The following is a 20,838-nucleotide window of genomic DNA, read 5'->3' on the forward strand; positions in this document are numbered from 1 at the left end:
CAACCCCGTCAGTTTCTAGTGGAAGAAAAAGAGGCCCAGAGAGAAGGGTCCTTCAGGCAGTTAGAAGTGGAACTGGTCCTAGGGCCTCTTCTGTTGACTCCCAGACCCAGTTTCCTTTCCACGTACTCTCTGCCTCCTCCCAAACCTCACTTCACTGTGGAGCTCTGTCTACTACTACTTTTGGCAAAGGACTAAGACCAGGGGAGCACCGTGTGAGGTCACTCAGGACAGGGTGGCTTCATGACTCTGGAGCATCAGATGGCTCTGTGTATCCAGATCAGTTGGGCTGTCCTGGGTCAGATGTGGGCAGGGAGTGAAACTGTCTTTCATCTGCCTCAGGGGCATTCCTCCTCCCCTACACTATCATGGCCGTTTTCGGGGGGATCCCGCTCTTCTACATGGAGCTCGCGCTGGGCCAGTACCACCGAAATGGATGCATTTCGATATGGAGGAAAATCTGCCCGATTTTCAAAGGTAACGGAAAGGCTTGGGTGGGTGAGTGGGTCCTCCAAGGAAGTGATGATTTCTATCAATGGGTCGAGCTGGGGACCTTCTTCTGGAATCAGTTAGGCCTTAGGTATCCCTGGGAGATAACTTGAGTAATTAAGGTTTTGACTGCTCAAGCAGTATGAGATTGTTAAAAGCAAAATAGAATAAATGGCAATTAAAAGTAAACTAAATAGAAAAAGCATTAATAGCACATGTACACATTTTCTAAAACATGTAACCTTGCAAATACAAATAAGGAATCTACCATATTGCCACTTTTCCACTGTCTCCTGGAGTCTTTGGAGGATGAAATGAATGGCAGCCCCACCTTTACCCCTCACCTGGGCTGCAGTGCCTCCGATGCCCCGCTTAACTGCTGGCTGCCCTTGAAACTTGGCCTCCCTCACCCTCTCTCTCCCAGGGATCGGTTACGCCATCTGCATCATTGCCTTTTACATCGCCTCCTACTACAACACCATCATGGCCTGGGCGCTCTACTACCTCATCTCCTCTTTTGCGGCCCAGCTGCCCTGGACCAGCTGTAAGAACTCCTGGAACACTGGCAACTGCACTAACTACTTCTCCGAGGACAACATCACCTGGACACTCCATTCAACATCCCCTGCAGAAGAATTTTATACGTAAGTGCATGTAAGTGAGGGGGTGGCCTATTCGGGGCAGGCCACACCCCTGGGCTTTGGCTTCTTAGGAAGGAGGTGGGAGTCAGGGGCTCTTCACCTCTTGGCTGATGGATTTCTGAGAGATGAAGCTATCGGGGAGGGGCGTAAACGTGAGTGAGGGAGTTGGGAGACTACCTTGAGTGCTCCACAGTCTGGGCCTCTGCGCCGTCCCCCTCTTTTCTGTTGTGCCCAGGCCAGTCCCTACCTTCACATTCCAAAATTATTCCCTGCATCAAAACTGCCCTTCTTCCTGGGCCCTCCTTGCAGCCAGCTGTCATGTAAGCAAAGCCTCCCACTACTTCAATAGTTTGAAACTATGCAAAGAGTTTCTGGTTTCATGTATTCACTTAATACGTGGGATCTACCCTTTGGAAGAAGATGCCTGGAGTAGGTAGTTTTCTTTAATGCTGGAATTTCAGGCAATAGCAGCCCAAAGGAGCTGTTTTGGGGTGGGGAAGGGACCCACTGCCCACACATACAAATCCTCATGCACCCAGAAGCCAGTCATGTTAGTCATTCGTTGGATCCCAGCCTAGGAAGGAGACCTGGAAGTCTGCTTTTGGGCCGAGCACTCTTCCCAGGGTTGGTCGGCTTGACTGCCCTGTTCTCTCCTTCAGGATGGGCAGAGCCCCTCCCAGCTCCTCCCGAGGCTTGCTGACCACTTGATCCTTGCAGTGCTGTGTCCGTTTTTTCTCTTGGCGTCCTCCCAGAGGTATCACACACAGTATGCTCAGGTAACTGTTCAGACCACGTCACCGGCCCTTCTTTCTCATTCACTCAGGCGCCACGTCCTGCAGATCCACCGGTCAAAGGGGCTCCACGACCTGGGGGGCATCAGCTGGCAGCTTGCCCTCTGCATCATGCTGATCTTCACTATTATCTACTTTAGCATCTGGAAAGGTGTCAAAACATCTGGCAAGGTGAGGAGGACTCTGGCTGCTGATCCAGGCCTACCAAGGGGCCCTGGAGGATCTAACTCAGAATTCAGTGGCCTGGATAGCCAGAGACAGGGGGACATGTTTTCCTTTACACCAAACACATTCCATGATTTTCAGTCTCTCGTCACCAAATCGGTTAGAAAATTCTAGAAATGGGTCAATTCCAAGAACCATTATATGATTTTTAAAAAATTCCTTTAACACGCTGGTAGTGTCATAACTAATAATAGTGGCAATAATTTACTGAAAACCCATCATGGACCATGTACAGTGTTTTGTATACACTGGCTACTTTGTCTCCTGCTAGGTATTTTCCCCATCTTACAGATGGGGAGTGGGTTTAGAGGTAGTTAGTACCAGCAAGCAGGGAATCAGATCCCTGTATGATTTTAAAGGCTGTGATCTTTCTGCCACCCTGCCTCCTAAAATTACAGAAAAAAAAGAGGTAGATCTTCTTTCTTGGAGGTTTTCAAGAATAAGGCACCAGCATTCATGTGGTGATAACCTATGTTTCCTTCCTTACAGGTGGTTTGGGTAACAGCCACCTTCCCTTACATCATCCTTTCAATCCTGCTGGTGAGGGGGGCCACCCTTCCCGGAGCCTGGAGGGGAGTTCTCTTCTATTTGAAACCCAACTGGCAGAAACTCCTAGAGACAGGGGTAAGATAATGAGGAAAGCAGTGTGCACCTGTCTGTCTTTTTACTAACTGAAGCTAGTCCTCCGAATAGGACAGTAGGAACAACTGAAATTTGGGTTCGGCGGCAAGTCTGCAGTGATGCTTTAAACCAGAAATACAAGCATGAAAAGTAGAGTTGAGGCCACTGCGTTGGTTTATGTCTAAGTGATAGGAAGAGAACTCACATTTGTTTGCACTTGGTATGTGGCCAGCCCTGGAAGGAGCCCTGGGAAGCCTGTTTTTTCCTCTGCATGTAGCCACATGGAGGCATGAGGGCGCTGGCCCCACTGGTGCTCAGCGACGGCCTGGGTCTCGGCCCTGGCCCTTACCTCTGCTGTGTTGCAGGTGTGGGTGGATGCGGCCGCCCAGATCTTCTTCTCTCTCGGTCCTGGCTTTGGGGTCCTGCTGGCTTTTGCGAGCTACAACAAATTCAACAACAACTGTTACCAGTGAGTATCTGGGGCCCCCCAAGCAAAGCTTGAAAGTGGAGTGAGTGTAAGTCAGCTGGTCTGGAGGAAAGCAATCAAACCGATGGCCTCAAACCTGGCCAGGCTTAGGCCACGTTGACACTCTGACCCTCAGGGGTGCCACAGGTGCCTGACCACTCACCCAGACCATAGCCTCACCCAGGCCACTCGGGTTGAGAGAGGCTCCAGGCCACTTCCGTTTTGTGAGATTCTCTATATGTCAGGAAAAATTAAGAAATTCCAAAGCAGGTTTACAAAAATCACAACATACATTCAGTGTTTAGATTTGACCTGTTAATGTATTTAACAACAAAAATTGTGATAATTTATTTATGTATATATACACAAAAAGAATAATGATTGAACTACTTTGACCAACATAGAATGCCGTAATTTTTATGTCAAAATCTCATTTCAGAAATGTGACAAAACAGGGAGCACGGCGCCAATTATGATTTAAATATCACTCCTCATCTTTAGAGTTAACTTTGTCTTAATATTCTATCACAGATGGCAATGTCCAGCAGTCTGACTGTGCTATTCGTAAGATAATTATAGAATTAACTTTTTAAAAAAAAAGGAATTTACATGCACCCTAAGCAATGTGGCCTTGCATTGGGACACCAGCCTAAAGTTGTATGATGAGGTCCTCTTTTAAAAGTGTCAGGATCTTTGTGGCACTCTTATAACCTCATTTACACATAATGTCAAAAGTCTAAATCTGAGATCTTCACAAATGTAAGGCCAAGGCCTCCTCCTGGCCCCTGCTGCAACTCAGGCCCTGCTTCAGAGCAAGCCTTGTTTGAAATCCAGAGGTCTGTGCTGTGCTGGTTTACAACAAAATCATCTCTTAAAACCACCCCTGACTGCTGTTCTCCCCATGCCATGCGTGGTGATAACAGCAGCTTGTGCTTCAAGGTAATGCAACCCGTCTGAGAGGCTGGGCCCTGGGAGGAGGGGAGGAGACACCCGGACAGGCTTGAAGTCCCTGTGAGCTCAGCCCACTCACCCTGTCACAGCTGGAGACAGATGCTCCTTAGATTCCTGACTTGGAAATGTCTCAGGCCCCTTGGGTTTTCTGCTCCAGAGACGCCTTGGTGACCAGTGTGGTGAATTGCGTGACGAGCTTCGTTTCAGGATTTGTCATCTTCACAGTGCTGGGGTATATGGCTGAGATGAGGAACGAAGATGTGTCTGAGGTGGCCAAAGATGCAGGTAGGACCTCGGGTTTTGTTTGTGTTCCTGGCTCCCACTGAATTGCTTTGCTGCTCTTTGGATCTTTACAAATATCTAACTTTTGCATTATTTCTAAATGTTCCTCTTAAAATTCTCAAAGGTTTTAGAGAAACTTACTGCCTTGGAAATTTCAACCCTTTCCATGGTGGTAATGGGGCTGGAAGTCCGCTGGCCTAGAGCCCATGCTCCGCAGCAAGAGAAGCCACTGCAATGAGAAGCCTGCTCGCTGCAACTAGAGAAAGTCCGCTCACAGCAACAACGACCCAACACAGCCTAAATAAATAAATAGATAGATAGAAATTCCTATTTAAAAAAAACAAAACAGAACAAAAAAAGTGTGTTTGGGTCCTGTGATGGGTCCAAGTCTAGTAAGCAAATGATTACTAATCCTTTGCAGAAAAATTAGATGTAGATGATATAGCACTCTACTGTACTGTAAGGTTTCATGGAAAAAGAGTGACAGACGTTGAAGAAGAGGTTATGGGATCTTGTGGATGGAGTCCCAGGGCTTTCTTGCAAACATACATCTGTCTTTAGCCCGACACGGTGCTCTGATGAACTCCATGCCCCAAACTAAGGGCGGCCTATCTAGTCCATGAGAGGTTGAAGACATGTCCCTCATACTATCAAAAAGGACTTCAAAATAGCTGGAGGTCTTTATTCCGAGGCCGCTATGATTCTTCTGAAATCAGTATAACATTTCCTACTGTTCTGGAGCTAAAGAGAGAGCTAAACGCTGTGAGACTTCAGAGATGTATCAATCCTCATGTTGAAAAAAAAAAAACCACTGAATTATTATATAGTGGACACTCTAATTCATGTGCTCAGCTTTGCTAGTCTTGAGGTCTCAGGTTTGTTTCGTTTCTCCATGTTGGTTGAGGGCGCACACTCTTCAAGGTGGATACTGTTCCCTTCCTGCCTCCCAGGATGTCCAGGTAGGATGGTGTGGGGTGTGAGGAAGCATTTGGTACATGTCCAACCCTGATTCACATGTAAGGTTTTGTGACAGGAATTGTAATTGTTGGTGTGGCCAAGTTTCTCCTGAGACATCTTTGTAGGGCAGGCCTCAGCGACCACCTCCTCCTCTTTCCCGCTCTGTCTCAGGCCCCAGCCTGCTCTTCATCACATATGCGGAAGCCATAGCCAACATGCCGGCATCCACGTTCTTTGCCATCATCTTCTTCCTGATGTTAATCACACTGGGCTTGGACAGCACAGTAAGTGAATGGGGAGGGAAATCCAGCTCTCGGGAGGAGGGAGAAGGGGGGGAGGAGGAGGGGAAGGAAGCTACTCATTCCTTCCCATCCTGGCCACCCCAGGCCATGTTGGCTGCTCCCTCTTGGTGCTCCCTCAGCCCCTGTTCACTTGGGTGCTTACTGCCCTCTAGTACATTAGAGGCATTAATGGGATGAGGGTAAAGTGCCAGGCACAGGCCAAGAGCTCAGCATATGTGAACTGTTGTGCACTGACTGTGCACTGTCCCTTGACCAGACTGGCAGCACCTGAAGGCCAGGGCAAGGTCACACTTGTGTCTCAGTGCCCTGCAGCCCAGCAGTCATATCATTAGTGTGGAATGAGTCTCAGCTTTGAGTTGGCATTTCTGGTGCAACCAAAGTCTCCCCGAGAGACCTCATGTAAAGAAGTCCTGTCCATGTGCTATACTTTCTTTCCTTGATGTCCTTAGGAATGGGTTCTAAATGATGGGGTAAAATGGAGATATGTTTCCAGTGAGGGCCGGTGAGTAGGGGGAACTGGTCACGATCAGCTTGACAGGTCACTTGGCAATCTAACCCCTCCCTTCTGTTCACTGTCCTAGAGGTAGCAGATTTGTCCCAAAGTCTACACAGTGACCATTTGTGTGCCCCTCTCAGTTCGCAGGCTTGGAGGGGGTGATCACAGCCGTGCTGGATGAGTTTCCACACATCTGGTCCAAGCGCCGGGAGTGGTTTGTGCTCAGCGTGGTCATTACCTGCTTCTTTGGATCCCTGATCACCCTGACTTTTGTGAGTACCACAACCCTAAACTTAGAGTCAGCCTCCCCTAGGGCAACAGAATGTTACAAGAAGCTGTTCCTTTCCATCCTACATGGTGCCCTGGCTTTGGGGCCAAAGGGAGAGAAGTTGTCACTGCTGTTAAAAAGTTAGTCATCAAGGAGAAGAAGAAAAGTTGTTTCTAGTGGCATCTGTCTGAAGAATCTGGGCGTGGTATCTGGAGGCTCAGCATTTTACAGCAAATCCAACTAGATTTAAGGCTTGACAGACTATCTGGAGGAAAACTAAGATGCGCCTTTTCAGTCTATTTCCAGCCCTTAGGGCTGCCTTCATAGGAATAGTGCCCTGATGTCCTGATATGCTGAACATCTGGAGGCTGGCATCTCATGTTTGTAATGTCACTTCATCTCCTCCAGAGAATTTGTAATGGTAAAGAAGTTAGACCTTCTCCAGTGATATGATTTTTGGGGGGGGGGCAGCTAAGGCAAATACTGTCAAACTGTAAATCAGGCATCAGATAGTACCCATAGGCATTGTAGGCGTGTATCCTTCTGACTCAAGGCAGATTTTGTAGATAAACATCTTCAAGCCGTGACCCCAATGGCTCTGGAGCTTCAGCAGGGTTGTGGGGCCCTGAGTAGGACCCAAGGGATTTGTGAGTTAAGACAGAGGCAAAACCATGACCACTGGGCCCGGTATGTCTGGTATTGTAGATTTTCTGGGGTAGAATATACAGTAGGTATTCAGTAAATTGAAGAAAGTTGAAAACAGATCCAGAGGCGCTTTTGAGTTTGTCTCTGAAAGCTTAGTGGGGAGTGGAAATAAGACGAGAGTGACCTGTAGGGCGGGAAGAGGTGTGTCTGATGGGATGAAATCTTGCCCACCTGCCAAGGCCAGTCCAAGAAGTAGGCTCTGGGACACTTATGTTAGATCCAAGGTGAGAATTTTCCAGAATTATCCTAAGTTAAGAAGTTCTTTTTGCTCCTGTCATAAAGAGGAGGCAGTGCCTCAGAGGGCCTTTAACCAGGTTTGTGGTCTCATTTCCAGGGAGGGGCCTACGTGGTGAAGCTGCTGGAGGAGTTTGCCACGGGACCCGCAGTGCTCACTGTTGCCCTGATAGAAGCAATTGCTGTGTGTTGGTTCTATGGTAAGATGCTCCCTTCCACTAGCCACGATCCTTCCTGCACCAGCCCATTTAGCCACCAGAATACAGAAGGGCTGATGTCGTCAGGGAAAAGCAGGCCGGTGTACAAGACGTCACCTCCTGCATCCCTTCTTCAAAAACAGGTCATCACTTCCTCCACACTCTATGCAACAGATTGCCGGCACTCCTGGGAGGACGTTTTTTTCTTCTGAGTTTATATGTTTACCCAGTGGAGACAGGCTGAAGTGGTTCCCTATAGCTCATCCACAGTGGTTGCTTAAGATCCCGACAGGCTCTAAGAATTGGACAGACAACAAAGAACTAGTGCACAGTGAATGCATTTGCAGAGTGTACAATATTCTGCTGTTACATAGAGTGGCCCCACTTTAAATTTCACAAACGAGCACTCCCTCCAGAGCCCTGAGACAGAGTTTAGGAGCTTATCTTCTAGGGAAGAGGCAAGAATGTTCCTGTTTGTTTGGATTATCTGTCTTGGTAAAGCCTCCAATTTACACCGCAACCCCCCCTACCCCGCACCCCTGATCGTGGGATGGAATCTGATAAGGGTGAAACCACCAGGAGCGGAGAGAGAGAGAGCTGACACAGGTTCATAGGCAGGGATCCCAAGAGCCCCTGGGCGAGGATGAGGAGGGCACAGGCAATGGAAATGAAGAAAACCAAGTTCAGAGATGCCTTTCTTCATCTTTAAAATCAAGACGTGATGATTTCATTCTGAAAATATTTTCCTAGTTTCTATGATAGCAGAACAGCTTTAACATGTGTGTCATTGCACATAATATAAAGAAGGGGGGGGCCCACATTTTGAGTTGCATGTGAGCCCTTTTTTTTTTTTTTTGAAAGAAGTCCTCCCCACCTCCTCAGCACTTCGGAGGACCAAGTTCAAGGTGTGTGATGTTACAGACCTGCTGGGCACTTTCAGGGAAGCAACTGCAGAGCACCCTTCCTTCCCCTTGTTGATTTCTCCCCCGAGTCCTCACTTCCATGCCAGTTACTTTGTAGAGAAGAACCTTGATCTTGATCTGACATATGAATGAGCAATAGTGTGGTTAAAATTTTCTCTTGAAAGTTTCCAGCATATGGTCAGAGTCAGTCTCTGTTAAGTGAGTTCACCATTTTTAGACAAAATTCCACTTCCTTTTCTACAGTAACGATAAAATCAGATATATGCTGAAACCCTAGAAAGGCAGTGTGGGCACCAAGAGGGGGCTTTAGGTCCCTCCACAGATGTCCACCAATCCTCCCACTCTGTGTAGAAAGAGCTTTGCTTACTGTAACGTGCATTTTTGTGACAAGTCCCCCATCTCACTTTCAGACCAGATTGGTGCCCCCAAGCCCCTCCTTTGGAGAAACTCCAGAGCTGCTACTCTCTCTGAGAGTCAAGGGATAGGAAGACAGTCTAGTTCCTCTCTCAGTCAGTCAGTCTCGTTCTCTTTTGGATGATTTTAGGCATCAATCAGTTCTGCAGTGATGTGAAGGAAATGCTTGGCTTCAGCCCTGGATGGTTTTGGAGGATCTGCTGGGTAGCCATCAGCCCTCTGTTTCTCCTGGTGAGTTGTCATTTCCCTTCTCCTTCTTGCCCTGGAGAAAGATTCACCCTCAAACACTCATAAAAAAATAAATTTTATCGAAGTGTAACATATATATACAGAAAAGTGTGCAAATCATAAGTGTACATCTCAGTGAAATTCTATAAATTGAGCACCATTTTGTAGCTAAAACCATACCAAGAAACAAACACATGACCAGTACTTCACAAGCCCCTCTTGTGCCCCCTCCCAGTCACTGTGCCCCCCATAGTTAACCACTCTTCTGGTTTCTGTCACATTATTTCATCCCTCCCCTGCCCCGTGATAATGACACATAACGTTCATTGAGCAGTAAGTGCCAGGCCAGACTTTACGCTAAACTTAACACCCATTGCTGTTTCAACTCTCACAACAATTCTATGAAGTAGAGTTCTAGTTCCCCATCTCACAGTTTCAGAGAAATTGAGGCTTAGGGTCCAAGGTCACATGACAAGAACTGTTCAAGGCTGGGAAAGTATTTACTGTGCTGCTCATGAAGGACCTAACAAGAGTCCTAGTAATTCTGTATTCATTTTCTTAAAGACCACCCCCACCCCCCACCAGGTTTCTCAGGTGTAGATCTGAGTCAAAAGTAGAATCCATTCATTGTAGAATGAGAAAGCTCAGCTCCAAGGGTTGCCTGTTTGCCAGGACGTGTTCAGTGCTGACTCCATCCTTGCTGCGTGTGCCCCTACGTCCCTCCTGGTACCCGTCTGAAGGAGATGTTTGCCCAAAGATGGATAAGCACCCTGCTAACATCCCAAGTGCACTGTGAGGTAGCCTGGGGTAAAGTGACTCTGTGCACATCAGCAGGGATTACTCTCAGTTCTTTCATTTATCTGTAACTTGATTTGGGGTGGGGGGAGCTTTTTGATCTTTTAGAGCCAGAGACTGTTCCTTCAGTCCAGCTCCAGCTTATTAGGATATCTGGACCATCCATTTCATCTTACGACATGTATGCAGCTGTGCCTTCCCCTTCTTTCAAAACAACCCTTTTTGCATTCTATTTTGACTTTCTCGGGGTAGTTCTTTATTTTTTGTGCTTTTCTGTACCTGCATATCTCGATGTTAACCTATAAGATGGACAGTGTGCTCATTCTTGCCTCCATAATGCTGCACGTGTCTCTCTCTACCCCAGAATCCCTCCTTGACTTCCATTCCCCTGGACCCTGGAGGTTTCCAGAACCAAAGCCAACCTTTGCCCCAAGCAGCAGATACTCTCAGGGCCTGAGGGCTCTGGTGTGTGCTGTGCGCTCCAGTGTTCCTCTACGTCTTGGCCTGGTAGTTCCTTATTACCTTGTCAGCTCACTGTTGCTTTTTGGTAAATTTAAAACAACGTATTTTTAAATCCAGAAATTTTAGTTGTTTTCAGTGAGAGGGTTGGTCTGGATCACTAGTCTGCCATTACTAGAAGCAGAAGTCCTGACATAAATGGGTTATTATATTGTTACCAGTGCTTCTTGATAATCTACTTAAATCTTTTCATTTGTTTTTCAAAGGAAGGAGAGATATTGGATTAGTTCCCTGAGGGAAGAAGCCATGTTTGTTTGTTTGTCTACTTTCATATTCTCCACACAGGGAGGGAATGATGTTCAGGGCTGAGACTCAGGAAAGGCAAGCAAGGCACTCATCCTGGACGTAAAATTTCCGGGGATGCCAAAAAAACTCAGTAGTCAAGATAAATACTACTTTTTTTTTTTTGGCTGCATCGCGCAGCTTGTGGGGTCTTAGTTCCCTGACCAGGGATCGAACCCTTGCTCCCTGCAGTGGAAGCATGGAGTCTTAACCACTGGACTACCAGGGAAGTCCCGATAAATACTATTTTTATGCAGTAGTTTTTAAAAATCAACATTAATGCAAAAAAAAAATCCCTGATGAACAAAATACCAACGTTTTAAATAAACGCAGGATCCAACCATATACTTGCATGTCTCACTTCACTCACCTTGCCCTAATCTGGCCCTGTCAGAGCTTGTCTTTTTAAAGTATTGCACTAAAATATTATATTATTATTTCTTGATTACTGAAATTTTGACATCCTCTTAAATGTTGTGCCCAAGGTGAATGTCTCATATGCCTTACCCTAGTCCTGGCCCCAGGCTTTTAGTAGTTTCATTTCTGTGGTTGTCTGGCAAACTGGGTGAACTCTTGGTGTACAGCCAATGAGTTTCCGTGCCCAGCAAAACCCAGGTACAGATCTGGGTTCAGGGACATGACATAATTCCTGTGATGTTCACTCTACTCACTTCCTCTAAAGGCAAGTTCTCCAGGGCCCAATTAAGAGGAGGCAAATCTGTCTTCCACTTCTGGGTTTACTTAACAGATCCCCTGCTCTGGGCTGGGCTTTTTAAAGGTGCTTTAGGTAAACAACGAGTAGCTTACTAAAAATATTCTTTTTCACTGAAGCCAAGTTCTAAAGAAGAAAAATATCGTATATGAGCAAGAGGAAGTGGGGATGTGCGAGGGGGTGTCTGGAGCAATACTTAGTGGCCACAATGAGAGCTTGAGACCTCCCTGAACTGCATTAGGTTTCACACACCTGACATCAAGATGAGACGAGTTACAGCAGGGATGGCTCCTAACCAGACCCCACCTTTCCCTGTTTCAAAATTACCTTTCTTAGTAGCCGGGTCTGGGGCTGAGGAGAGTCTGTCCAGAGAAAGGTTTGCGATTGGCTGGGCTCCTGTTTTGAAAGCTTCCTCCTGGACTTAGGATAACACTGTTCTGAAGATGAATGTGTGTTTAACAATTTCCCATTTTATTATCTGAAGAGAAAGAAAAAAAAGATATAAATAGATGTTTAAGCCCACAAATAATTTACATTACTGTCTTCTTTATGACTATGAAATAATAAGATAAAATTAAATCAAGAGCAATAACGATTTCAGCACAGCGGTTACTAGGCAAAAACTGGTATTTACGCTGTCTCTGGAAACCAAACTGAAATAAGAAAACTCATAAACCGAGCGTTGGGAGCACACCATGGAATTTTTCTTGGTCGGAATCTTCACTGAATTTTCACGTAAAAAGTGTACTGAGCTGCTTTTTCCTTCCATTATTCCTTTCATTACAAGGGCCTGTGGCAGGCAGTCATTTATTGTCAAGATGCCTCACGGCAGAGCCATCCTTGTTGAAATCCCAGTTCTTAGCCTGGGGTTAATGCAAGGAAAGGGGGGAGAAGGAGAACTTACCTAGGACCCTGAGTCTTCTCCAGGTCTTGAGAACCTTATTATGTCTCCTGGACCTAGGTGCCTTCCATCTTACCAAAAACAATCACCGCAGAGAAATGCAGGAGGAAATGAAAACAAAGCAGAAAGAAATATGAAGCCCTAGGACTGGCAGGAGCTGTGGAGAGGTCTCCCAGTTTATTCCTCCACTGTCTCACAAATCGGGGCCTGAACCACTCCTGATGGATGCCAGTCTCTTCTCCTTTGCCCTGAAAGGGGTGCTGTAACCCCCCTAAATAACCTTCTGAGGCCTTGGCATCCCCACTGTAGTGGCTGAGGTGGGGGGTAGGGAGGAAAATCAAGATAAGCCCCTAACGGCTTCATTGTTGGCAGCTGAGGCACAGAAATTAGTGACTTCTTTGTGTCAGAGTTCAATCTAGGATATATAACACTTAGGCAATTTCCTGAAAGTGTCTTAGCTTTAGTGTTCAGTGTTTGTGGTATCCGGACTGTCTCTGTGTGGATATCATGAAGATTTTTTAATGTTTCTTGGAATTTCTGTTTTAGTTCATCATTTGCAGTTTTTTGATGAGCCCACCACAGCTACGACTTTTTCAGTATAATTATCCTCAGTGGAGCATCATCCTGGGTTACTGCATAGGAACCTCATCTTTCATCTGCATCCCGATGTATATAACTTATCGGCTGATCATCACTCCAGGGACACTTAAGGAGGTATGTGCTAGTGTGTGTGTGTGTTCAGATTGGTAACTGTTTGGGGAGAAAAGGGTTCTCTTCTTATGCTCTATTCAAAGGATATAAGTCCACCACAAGAATTTACCAGGAGGCTCTTAGTCTTATATAATTATATAACTATACCATCGTGTAGCCTCTAATAGCTGCCACTGTCACCTTAAGGCATCTCCCATAAGCCTCAAGTACAAAGGTGAAAGAGTGAGCTGGCCATTTGGATGCACCATAGCACACAGCTTGGTGTATAGCATTCTAAACATATCAGAAAACTGCTTTGCCTCCTGCATAGCATTGGGCATGGACATCAGATCAGTGGTGTCTGGAGCAATAACGCAAATTTGATTTAAGTGGATTTAAATTAAATCCACTTGGTTTAAGTGGAGATTATGATGGAAAATGTCTGTGGTCATTTTCTAACAGCAGTGTGACAAGGGCCGTTTTGAAAATCATCACTAAATAAGGGTGTTGCAACAATATCGTAGTTTTAGTTCAAGTCAGTGGAGTGAAAAAAAAGTTGCCATTTTAGCAAGATTCATGTCAGTAAATGAATAATGTGCTGTAAAAATTTCAATAACAGAATCTTACAATTTGTATAAGATTGTATATATTTTAAAGCATCTTCATGTAGACTATTTTGTTATCAAAATACTTTGTGAGGTGGATGGGCAGGTATCATTAGCAAACAAAGATACTGAGTCTGGGAATAATGCTGCTCATAGTTTCCTTATTTCAGTGACTTGTCCAGGGATACACAGTACAGGGAGGCTCAGAATCCAAGTCTTCTGGTTTTTGGTCCAATGCTCTTTCATGTTTAGGTGCAGCTTCTCTTTTGTGTCCTCAGGGTACTAATAGTTTGCTAATGTAGAAATTGGCTCTAGAGGTTAGGGAGAGATGAGTTGCCATTTTTCATCCTGTACTGCCAGAGTTAGTGTTTAGGCTGCCAGGATTCCCAGCAATGTTACAATTGAAAATGCTTGGGTCATTACTTGTTTGGTTGTGTTTCTTGCCATAGTAAGGTTACTGTGGCAGTAGAGCCTGAAGGAGTGGCCACTTATAAGTCTGTGGGTGGGTGCTTTTGTAGGAGACAAGCTCAAAGGTGAAGAGTGGTATTTGGGGGAAAGCTAGAGGGACTGTGCTCTATAATGACGTGAGAGCATAGGTGGGCTAGTCTATGGGCTCTTAGAAGCAAAACTTAAATATCAGATCATCACACTCATCTTCCTAAAACATTTCACAAGAAACATGAAGCGGGCTTCCCTGGTGGCGCAGTGGTTGAGAGTCCGCCTGCCAATGCAGGGAACACGGGTTCGAGCCCTGGCCTGGGAAGATCCCACATGCCGCGGAGCAACTAGGCCCGTGAGCCACAGCTACTGAGCCTGCGCGTCTGGAGCCTGTGCTCCGCAACAAGAGAGGCCGCGACAGTGAGAGGCCCGCGCGCCGCGATGAAGAGTGGCCCCCGCTCGCCACAACTAGAGAAAGCCCTCGCACAGAAACGAAGACCCAACACAGCCATAAATAAATAAATAAATAAATAAATAAAATTAAAAAAAAAAAAAAAAAGAAACATGAAGCAAGAGAACATGAGGCCATTGAACAAACATCATCTCTTTTCTAAGAACTGAGATTGCTTCTTTTTCCAAACAGAAAGACTGAATTGTAGGTGAACAGAATTAGTAACTCTGCAAGGAGTTACTAATTTCCTACACCCAAAACAGTCCTATCACAACCTCATTCCTCCCAAAGGGGCTTGGACTCTGGTGTTGCCTGAAATACTCGCTCAGACCAGAGTCATTGTACTTGCTCCTTCAGGTTGTCCTTTATGGCAGTCATGACAGTCCACTGGCCCAGCTGACTCAAACCCAGAGGCCAAGGTCGGGGGTGGGAACTCTAGTTAGGTTAATAAATTTCAGTATTCTTTGGTCACAGACTGTACCTCAAGTCTTGATCATCTTTCTTGCAAATTCCCCCTGTTGGCCACAAGGAAATGCTACCCAAAGGTGTATAATTAACAGAGCTCAGATCCATTAGTAGTAGAGGTAAGGCCGATTGCAGGGCCATGTTTGTCATAGGCCATCAGATGGGAAACAGTGGGTTACCAGGAAGCATCATGATATAGCTGGTCAAGGGGGCCTAGGAGGGAAAAGACTATGGCAAGTCATTTACCTGCTCTGGGCCTTAGTTTCTTCATCTTTAAAATGTGCTCACTGAATTGGATTAACATTTCCAAAGTATGTTTTAAGGAGTAATAGTAGTTCCATGGGATATCAATAAGTGTTACTGCTGGGGGAAAAAGGTTACGTGGTCAAATAATTTTGGAGAATGCTGGATTAAGGCAAGGTAAATAGGTCTCTTTACTACAGGATTTCTCAAAAGCCTTAACATGCCTATGTGCATGGTTAATTTCTGAGAAGAATAAAGCATGCCATGTTTTTGCCAAGCACCCCAAGGGACTAAAATTTTTTTGTGAATACCAGACTTGATGGTCTGTAACATTCTATCTATGAGGGAGGGAGAACTCATATAAAATTTTGGTATGGTTAAAAAGAAAAAAAAAGTAAAATTCTTAACTCTTCTGGGCCCTAGCCATATACAAGGCTACAGTTTGTGGAGTGAGCCACCACTTGCTCACCTGTAATTTGGAGGCTATCATGTGCATCTGCAACCTGGAAGTCTCAAGGTTGGAGTCATCAACTGGATTAGGTCACTGCCCCCAGAAGCCCCTAGTAATCTGCACAAAGACACTGGGAAGATGGTCCCTAATAAGTAAGCATTCATGAAGATGGCAACAGTGATCCACTGCTTAGATGATTGCCTTGCAGAAGGCCAGGGACTGGCAAATTTTGAGAGCAATAGTAATGTGGCAACTGGAATGCTGCTGAAATATGGAAGACGAAGGTGGACCTGGCATTTTGGGAGATCAGCAGCCAGAAGGGCAGGAGAATGGGCAGGTGGGGGCTAGGGCACAAAAGCCAAATGTTCTACTTTACAGTGTTGTTCACTGTGGGTCTTGCCTCTACCCTACATCTGACTGCTCTTCTCTCTCTGCACAGCAGAGCTCCACTGAAGACTAGTTAGAGTGATGTGTCCAGTTTCCAATTAGCAAGGCCTAATTCTCCTTAAGCAGTTATGGGTTACAGATTCATCTATGGGAAAGGATGGTTTGTGAAATTTTGCTTTCTATGACTTGACATGTCCAGGTAGTTGATGAGCACTGCAGCAACTCGTTTTCAAATGGATTTCCAGTGTGAGATTTTAGTTCTTGAATATTAAGGTCATTAGGAACACAACATGTACAATTTTGTGAACTTCATTACCTATGAGAATGGGAACTTTTAAAATTCCATAGGCCCTGCTCCCTAAAGAAGAATCAACCCCCAGAACCAGGAAATAAAAATGACTGAAGGGGACTACATACTTTTTCAATCCAAAATAAAAAGGATAAGTAGCAGAGCTTCACCTAAAATCAATAAATCCAAATATGCTTTCAGATCCAATTTTGCCTTGCTCACCATATGTACAGACTTTTGGCATCAAAGATTTTACTGAGCAACTTACTTACTTAACAAAGATTTTTTTCTAAACTTCTGCAGTGCTCCCCACATCCCTGAGCTGCTTCATGTCACTGATGCTAAGTTTTGCAAGGCAGGCTGTATATTTCATACCGAAGCCCAAGCATATTTCAGATCTGTCCCAAATCTTCTGTGTACCTCAGCTGTTTCTAAAGTAAAAATTCTCAGCCTTTTCCCTGTGCTAAGTTCTACGTCAACATGAGATTGCTTTAGGAATGATGATTTAAATGGGCACATCTTTTAAAATTTAATTATGTAATAATTTGCACCCTTGTATGAACTAACCAGTGCTCCTTTACAGGTAAATTCATTAAATCAGTAACATCCTGGCTGTTACAGTGGCTGATGGCACTGTGCACTGTGCCTGTAGCATGTATGCGGGCACAAGGAGCATGGCTGAGGTGGGGGGAGCCAGAATCCAGAGCTCATTCTGCTCCCCAAGCCCTGTGGGCCACATGAAGCCTCCTCTGACATGAGAAAAGGATGCCCTTTCCCAGGCCATCAAAGGCATGTTACAGGCCAGCAGAGGTTCTATTGAAGGTCCATCATTTCTCCCATTAGTGTTATGATGACTTTCTTAATTAGTTTACAGATGCTTATATAGTTCCTGAATATGCCATTTTTACCCATATTTGAGAATAAATTGCGGATTCCTTTCTTAAGGAAAGTCAGTAAGACTATTCCAATTTACTATTAAATGCCATTTAAATGCTACTTAACCTTTGTTTTAATATTAATATTGAAAAAAATTTTAAACTGTTAAATTATAAGAATATTTATAACATCATGTTTTCTTCCTAACAGCGTCTTATTAAAGGTATCACTCCAGAAACACCGACAGAAATTCCCTGTGGGGATATCCACTTGAATGCTGTGTAAAACATCAATGAAAGGAAAATGGCTTCCCAACAAGCTCTTCCTCCAGTTCTGACAAGTCACACCTTGCCTTCTCCCTCTAAGTCAATGAGTTGCCAGCTAAGCCTGCCGATGGAAGGGCCTTCTTCATAGAGACACAGTCCCAAAAGACTATGGTGCCCAGACTCTTATAGCCTCTAGCCACTTCTTTCTGTGAAATCTCCCAGACATGTTATCATGTTAGACTCTGTGATGCAGCTGAAGTGGACTGCTTTGGATGTGTGAGGGTGTGTATGGAGGTGATGAAAACCACCATATCATCAGTTAGGATTAGATTTAGGATCAAGTCTGTGAAAGTCTCCTGTATCATTCCTTGTTACGATCATCAGTATCTAACATCGTTTGCTTCCAAAGGTTTCACTGTTCATGAATGCATAAACCATTTAGGAGAAAACAGGGATACTGTCTTGCTAGCCATATATTTCCTGAGTAGCATAGAATTCTATAGCTGGAATCTACTAGAACCCTGTAACCTGTGTGCTGCTCTGGAGTCAGGAGAGGAAGATGTAAGAAGCTAAGCTGAAAAATAATGTGTACGTGTGAGCATGTGTGTCTGTGTATACTGTTGTTCCAGTGTATCCCTATCTCTATTCTAATACTTTGGGCCCGTTACAAACTATATGAATTTCCTCTAGTTTTTCTTACATTAACAAATTCCACCTACTGAAATTTGTATGTATGTTATTATTTGAAGGGTATAATTACTACAACATGCTCTGCCACCTGCTCCTTTTCCAATGACACTACTTTAGCCCATACATCTTCCTTTATGGGCCATGCTTTAGTATTTCCTGCACTTCACTGCCATCTTCCTGTCTCTCTCTGCTAAACATTCAGGATAATGTTCCACAGGCAAATCTGGCCTATTTCATTAGTTACTGTGGCTTGGCTATGAACTACTTTGAAGATGAATATTGATAAATGCATCTTCAGTGTTCAGTTGACTATCTGGTTTAAGCTCTGTCTACTTCAAATGACTCCATTTAACCATTAAGGTTACTTGGCTTTGTAAAGAGTGGATAAATCAAATTTTCACAGGGTGTAGAGATCTAGTACCCTGACCTAAACCAAGGTCATCCTCAACCCAAAAGTAATTGGAGAGTCTGGGTTAGCCTTAAATACACCTCCTCCCAACCCCTTGACCCTTCCTGGTTGGCTACCAGGATAGTGAGCCCTCCAGATAATATTCAAGACTGAGTCTAAGTAAGCCTGATTGGAAAAGGGTCAGTTAAGTGAATAACCTTACACGCCACATAAAACCCTTAATACAGATCAAGTATATTTGACCTTCAGTGGCTTGGGACTCTCAGATGCATAGGTAGAGAAGCAAATTTTACCTTGTAGTGTGAGATTTCCTTACCAAAATCTTAAAGGGAGTAAAGCCTAGTCAATGATAAAAGGACTCAATGATCTGGCCCCATATCACATCAGTCCTCTGTATAAATCTAACTTAATCCTAACAACCTTATAGAAAGAAGATCCATATAGCAGAGGCCTAGTTTAATCTAATTATAGAGCTTCCTCCCTTGGCTTCCTTTCCCCAACACTATTCCCTGGCCATCTTCCTGTATTCCCCCTACATTCTTCTATTTCTGATTCTTTGCTTTTCCCAGCAGAATATTTTCCTCATAGATGTTAGCTGCCGAGAAGTTCCCCAAAATACTAGAGGAAAAGAGAGGGGGATTTTAAAATGACTCTTAACTGACCTACCTTCATTATCTTCACTCTTTCATTCCTTCCTGCTACCTCATGTCCATTCTCTTTGCTTTCTAGCATGCTGAAAGGAGAGAAGTTATATAAGTGGCAGCGTATTCGGTGGTAAATAGCTTTGCAAATTTAAGAACTTGCTTTATAAATATATTCAGATATGTATTCTCCCCATCCCACACACACTTATGCATTTTCCAAAGATACCATTTTTTAAAAAGCACTTTTTCAAAGTTTTGTCAAGCCAGGTATTATACAGGTGTTTTGAAAAGTTTTCAAATGTCACTAGACAGAAAAAATCCAAAATCTCTCCTCAGCATAGTTTGCATTTACTTGACCCCTATTTATCAATACTACCGTGGATTTTTTTTAAGGAAAACTTGAGTTGGTAAATGGACTTTAATCTTTTAAAGACCTTTTACATCTAATGTAGCATTTACATAAAAGTAAAAAATAAAAATGGACTGAATTGTAAAGTTATTTAAGTACTGAAGTTAATTTTTTTTCTGTGATTTTATTAGTGAGAAATACCTGAGAAATAGGCAAGACACAAGCAAAGGCATGGAGGCAGTTCAGTTGATTGAGGTTGTTCCTATATGTTGACATGTAATGGAGTCCGAAGAATTCATCTTTATTCCAAAAAACTTGCAACCCATTTAAAACTTATTCCATTTGTTGTGTGGAATGCATATGACTTGTAACCTAAATTCATTGCCCTGGCTGCCCCATGTAGAGATGGATGCAAAGACCCCAACAAACCCAAAGTCAATGTATTAGCTCCAAAATCAAACAATGACAATCAAATCAAATAATGAATCTCAAATTAAGGCAAAAAGTTATTCTTGAGATGAGTCACTCTCTCACCGTCCCTGCTTTTTACGAAACTTGTTAATTTGGTGCCACCAATCTCAATATTTAAGTGTAAGTATGAATTTCCATTTAACTCACCCACCCCACCCTGACCCCTTAAAAGGGAGATTATTCTCCTAGAATTAGAACCATATTCTTTTGATAATTAGGAAAGGCTGACCTGATACATTGTATCTGTTGTATAACTGATTTGGAGGTCCCTGTCAAGCAAAGCTTAAAACCATGGAATGCAGTGGCTTAACTGTGCTGTTCTTACCGCATTTTAGACAATGCTTAGCTACCCAGTGGTACAATCCACACCTGGTTCCTTTCATAGCATGTTTCTTTGCTCATAAATCAACACCTGGTGCTTAAGATATCATTAAATAAGGCAGTATTCAGAAGGCATTTTCTACCCTCCCTTTTTTCTTTTATTGTCAGAGATGGGTGGGTGGGGAAGTGAAAATAGTAGATTCCTCAGAGAGACTATACTACAACCTGTCATCCCCATAAAGCAATAAAAGCAAAATAGTCCTATGCTAAGTGGAAGAAGTTGTATACTTTAAAGTCATCATTATTACACAAAAGGCTCTAAATTAGGAAGGGGAACTTAGAAAATGCTTGCTTGAGAAGTATGTTAGAGATTGAAATTTATAAATCCAAATATGGA

General features: G+C 44.2%; 1 protein-coding gene across 2 annotated transcripts; it reads left to right on the forward strand.

Moving 5' to 3' along the window:
* Positions 1–260: 260 nt before the first annotated feature.
* Positions 261–19,799, forward strand: SLC6A4 (solute carrier family 6 member 4). 2 transcript variants are annotated; one of them, XM_057536896.1, is made up of 12 exons: positions 261–474; positions 911–1,130; positions 1,951–2,089; positions 2,633–2,767; positions 3,130–3,233; positions 4,339–4,466; positions 5,592–5,704; positions 6,359–6,490; positions 7,526–7,625; positions 9,090–9,190; positions 12,943–13,110; positions 17,502–19,799. In XM_057536896.1, the coding sequence occupies exons 1-12, from the start codon at positions 366–368 to the stop codon at positions 17,574–17,576; spliced, it is 1,524 nt and encodes a 507-aa protein (XP_057392879.1). In that variant the 5' UTR covers positions 261–365; the 3' UTR covers positions 17,577–19,799. The 2 variants fall into 2 exon arrangements, with proteins under 2 accessions (XP_057392879.1, XP_057392880.1); XM_057536897.1 differs by lacking the exon at positions 2,633–2,767.
* The last annotated feature ends 1,039 nt before the right edge of the window (positions 19,800–20,838 follow it).

This window comes from Balaenoptera acutorostrata, chromosome 20, assembly GCF_949987535.1.
Source record: "Balaenoptera acutorostrata chromosome 20, mBalAcu1.1, whole genome shotgun sequence".
Taxonomy (NCBI): domain Eukaryota; kingdom Metazoa; phylum Chordata; class Mammalia; order Artiodactyla; family Balaenopteridae; genus Balaenoptera; species Balaenoptera acutorostrata.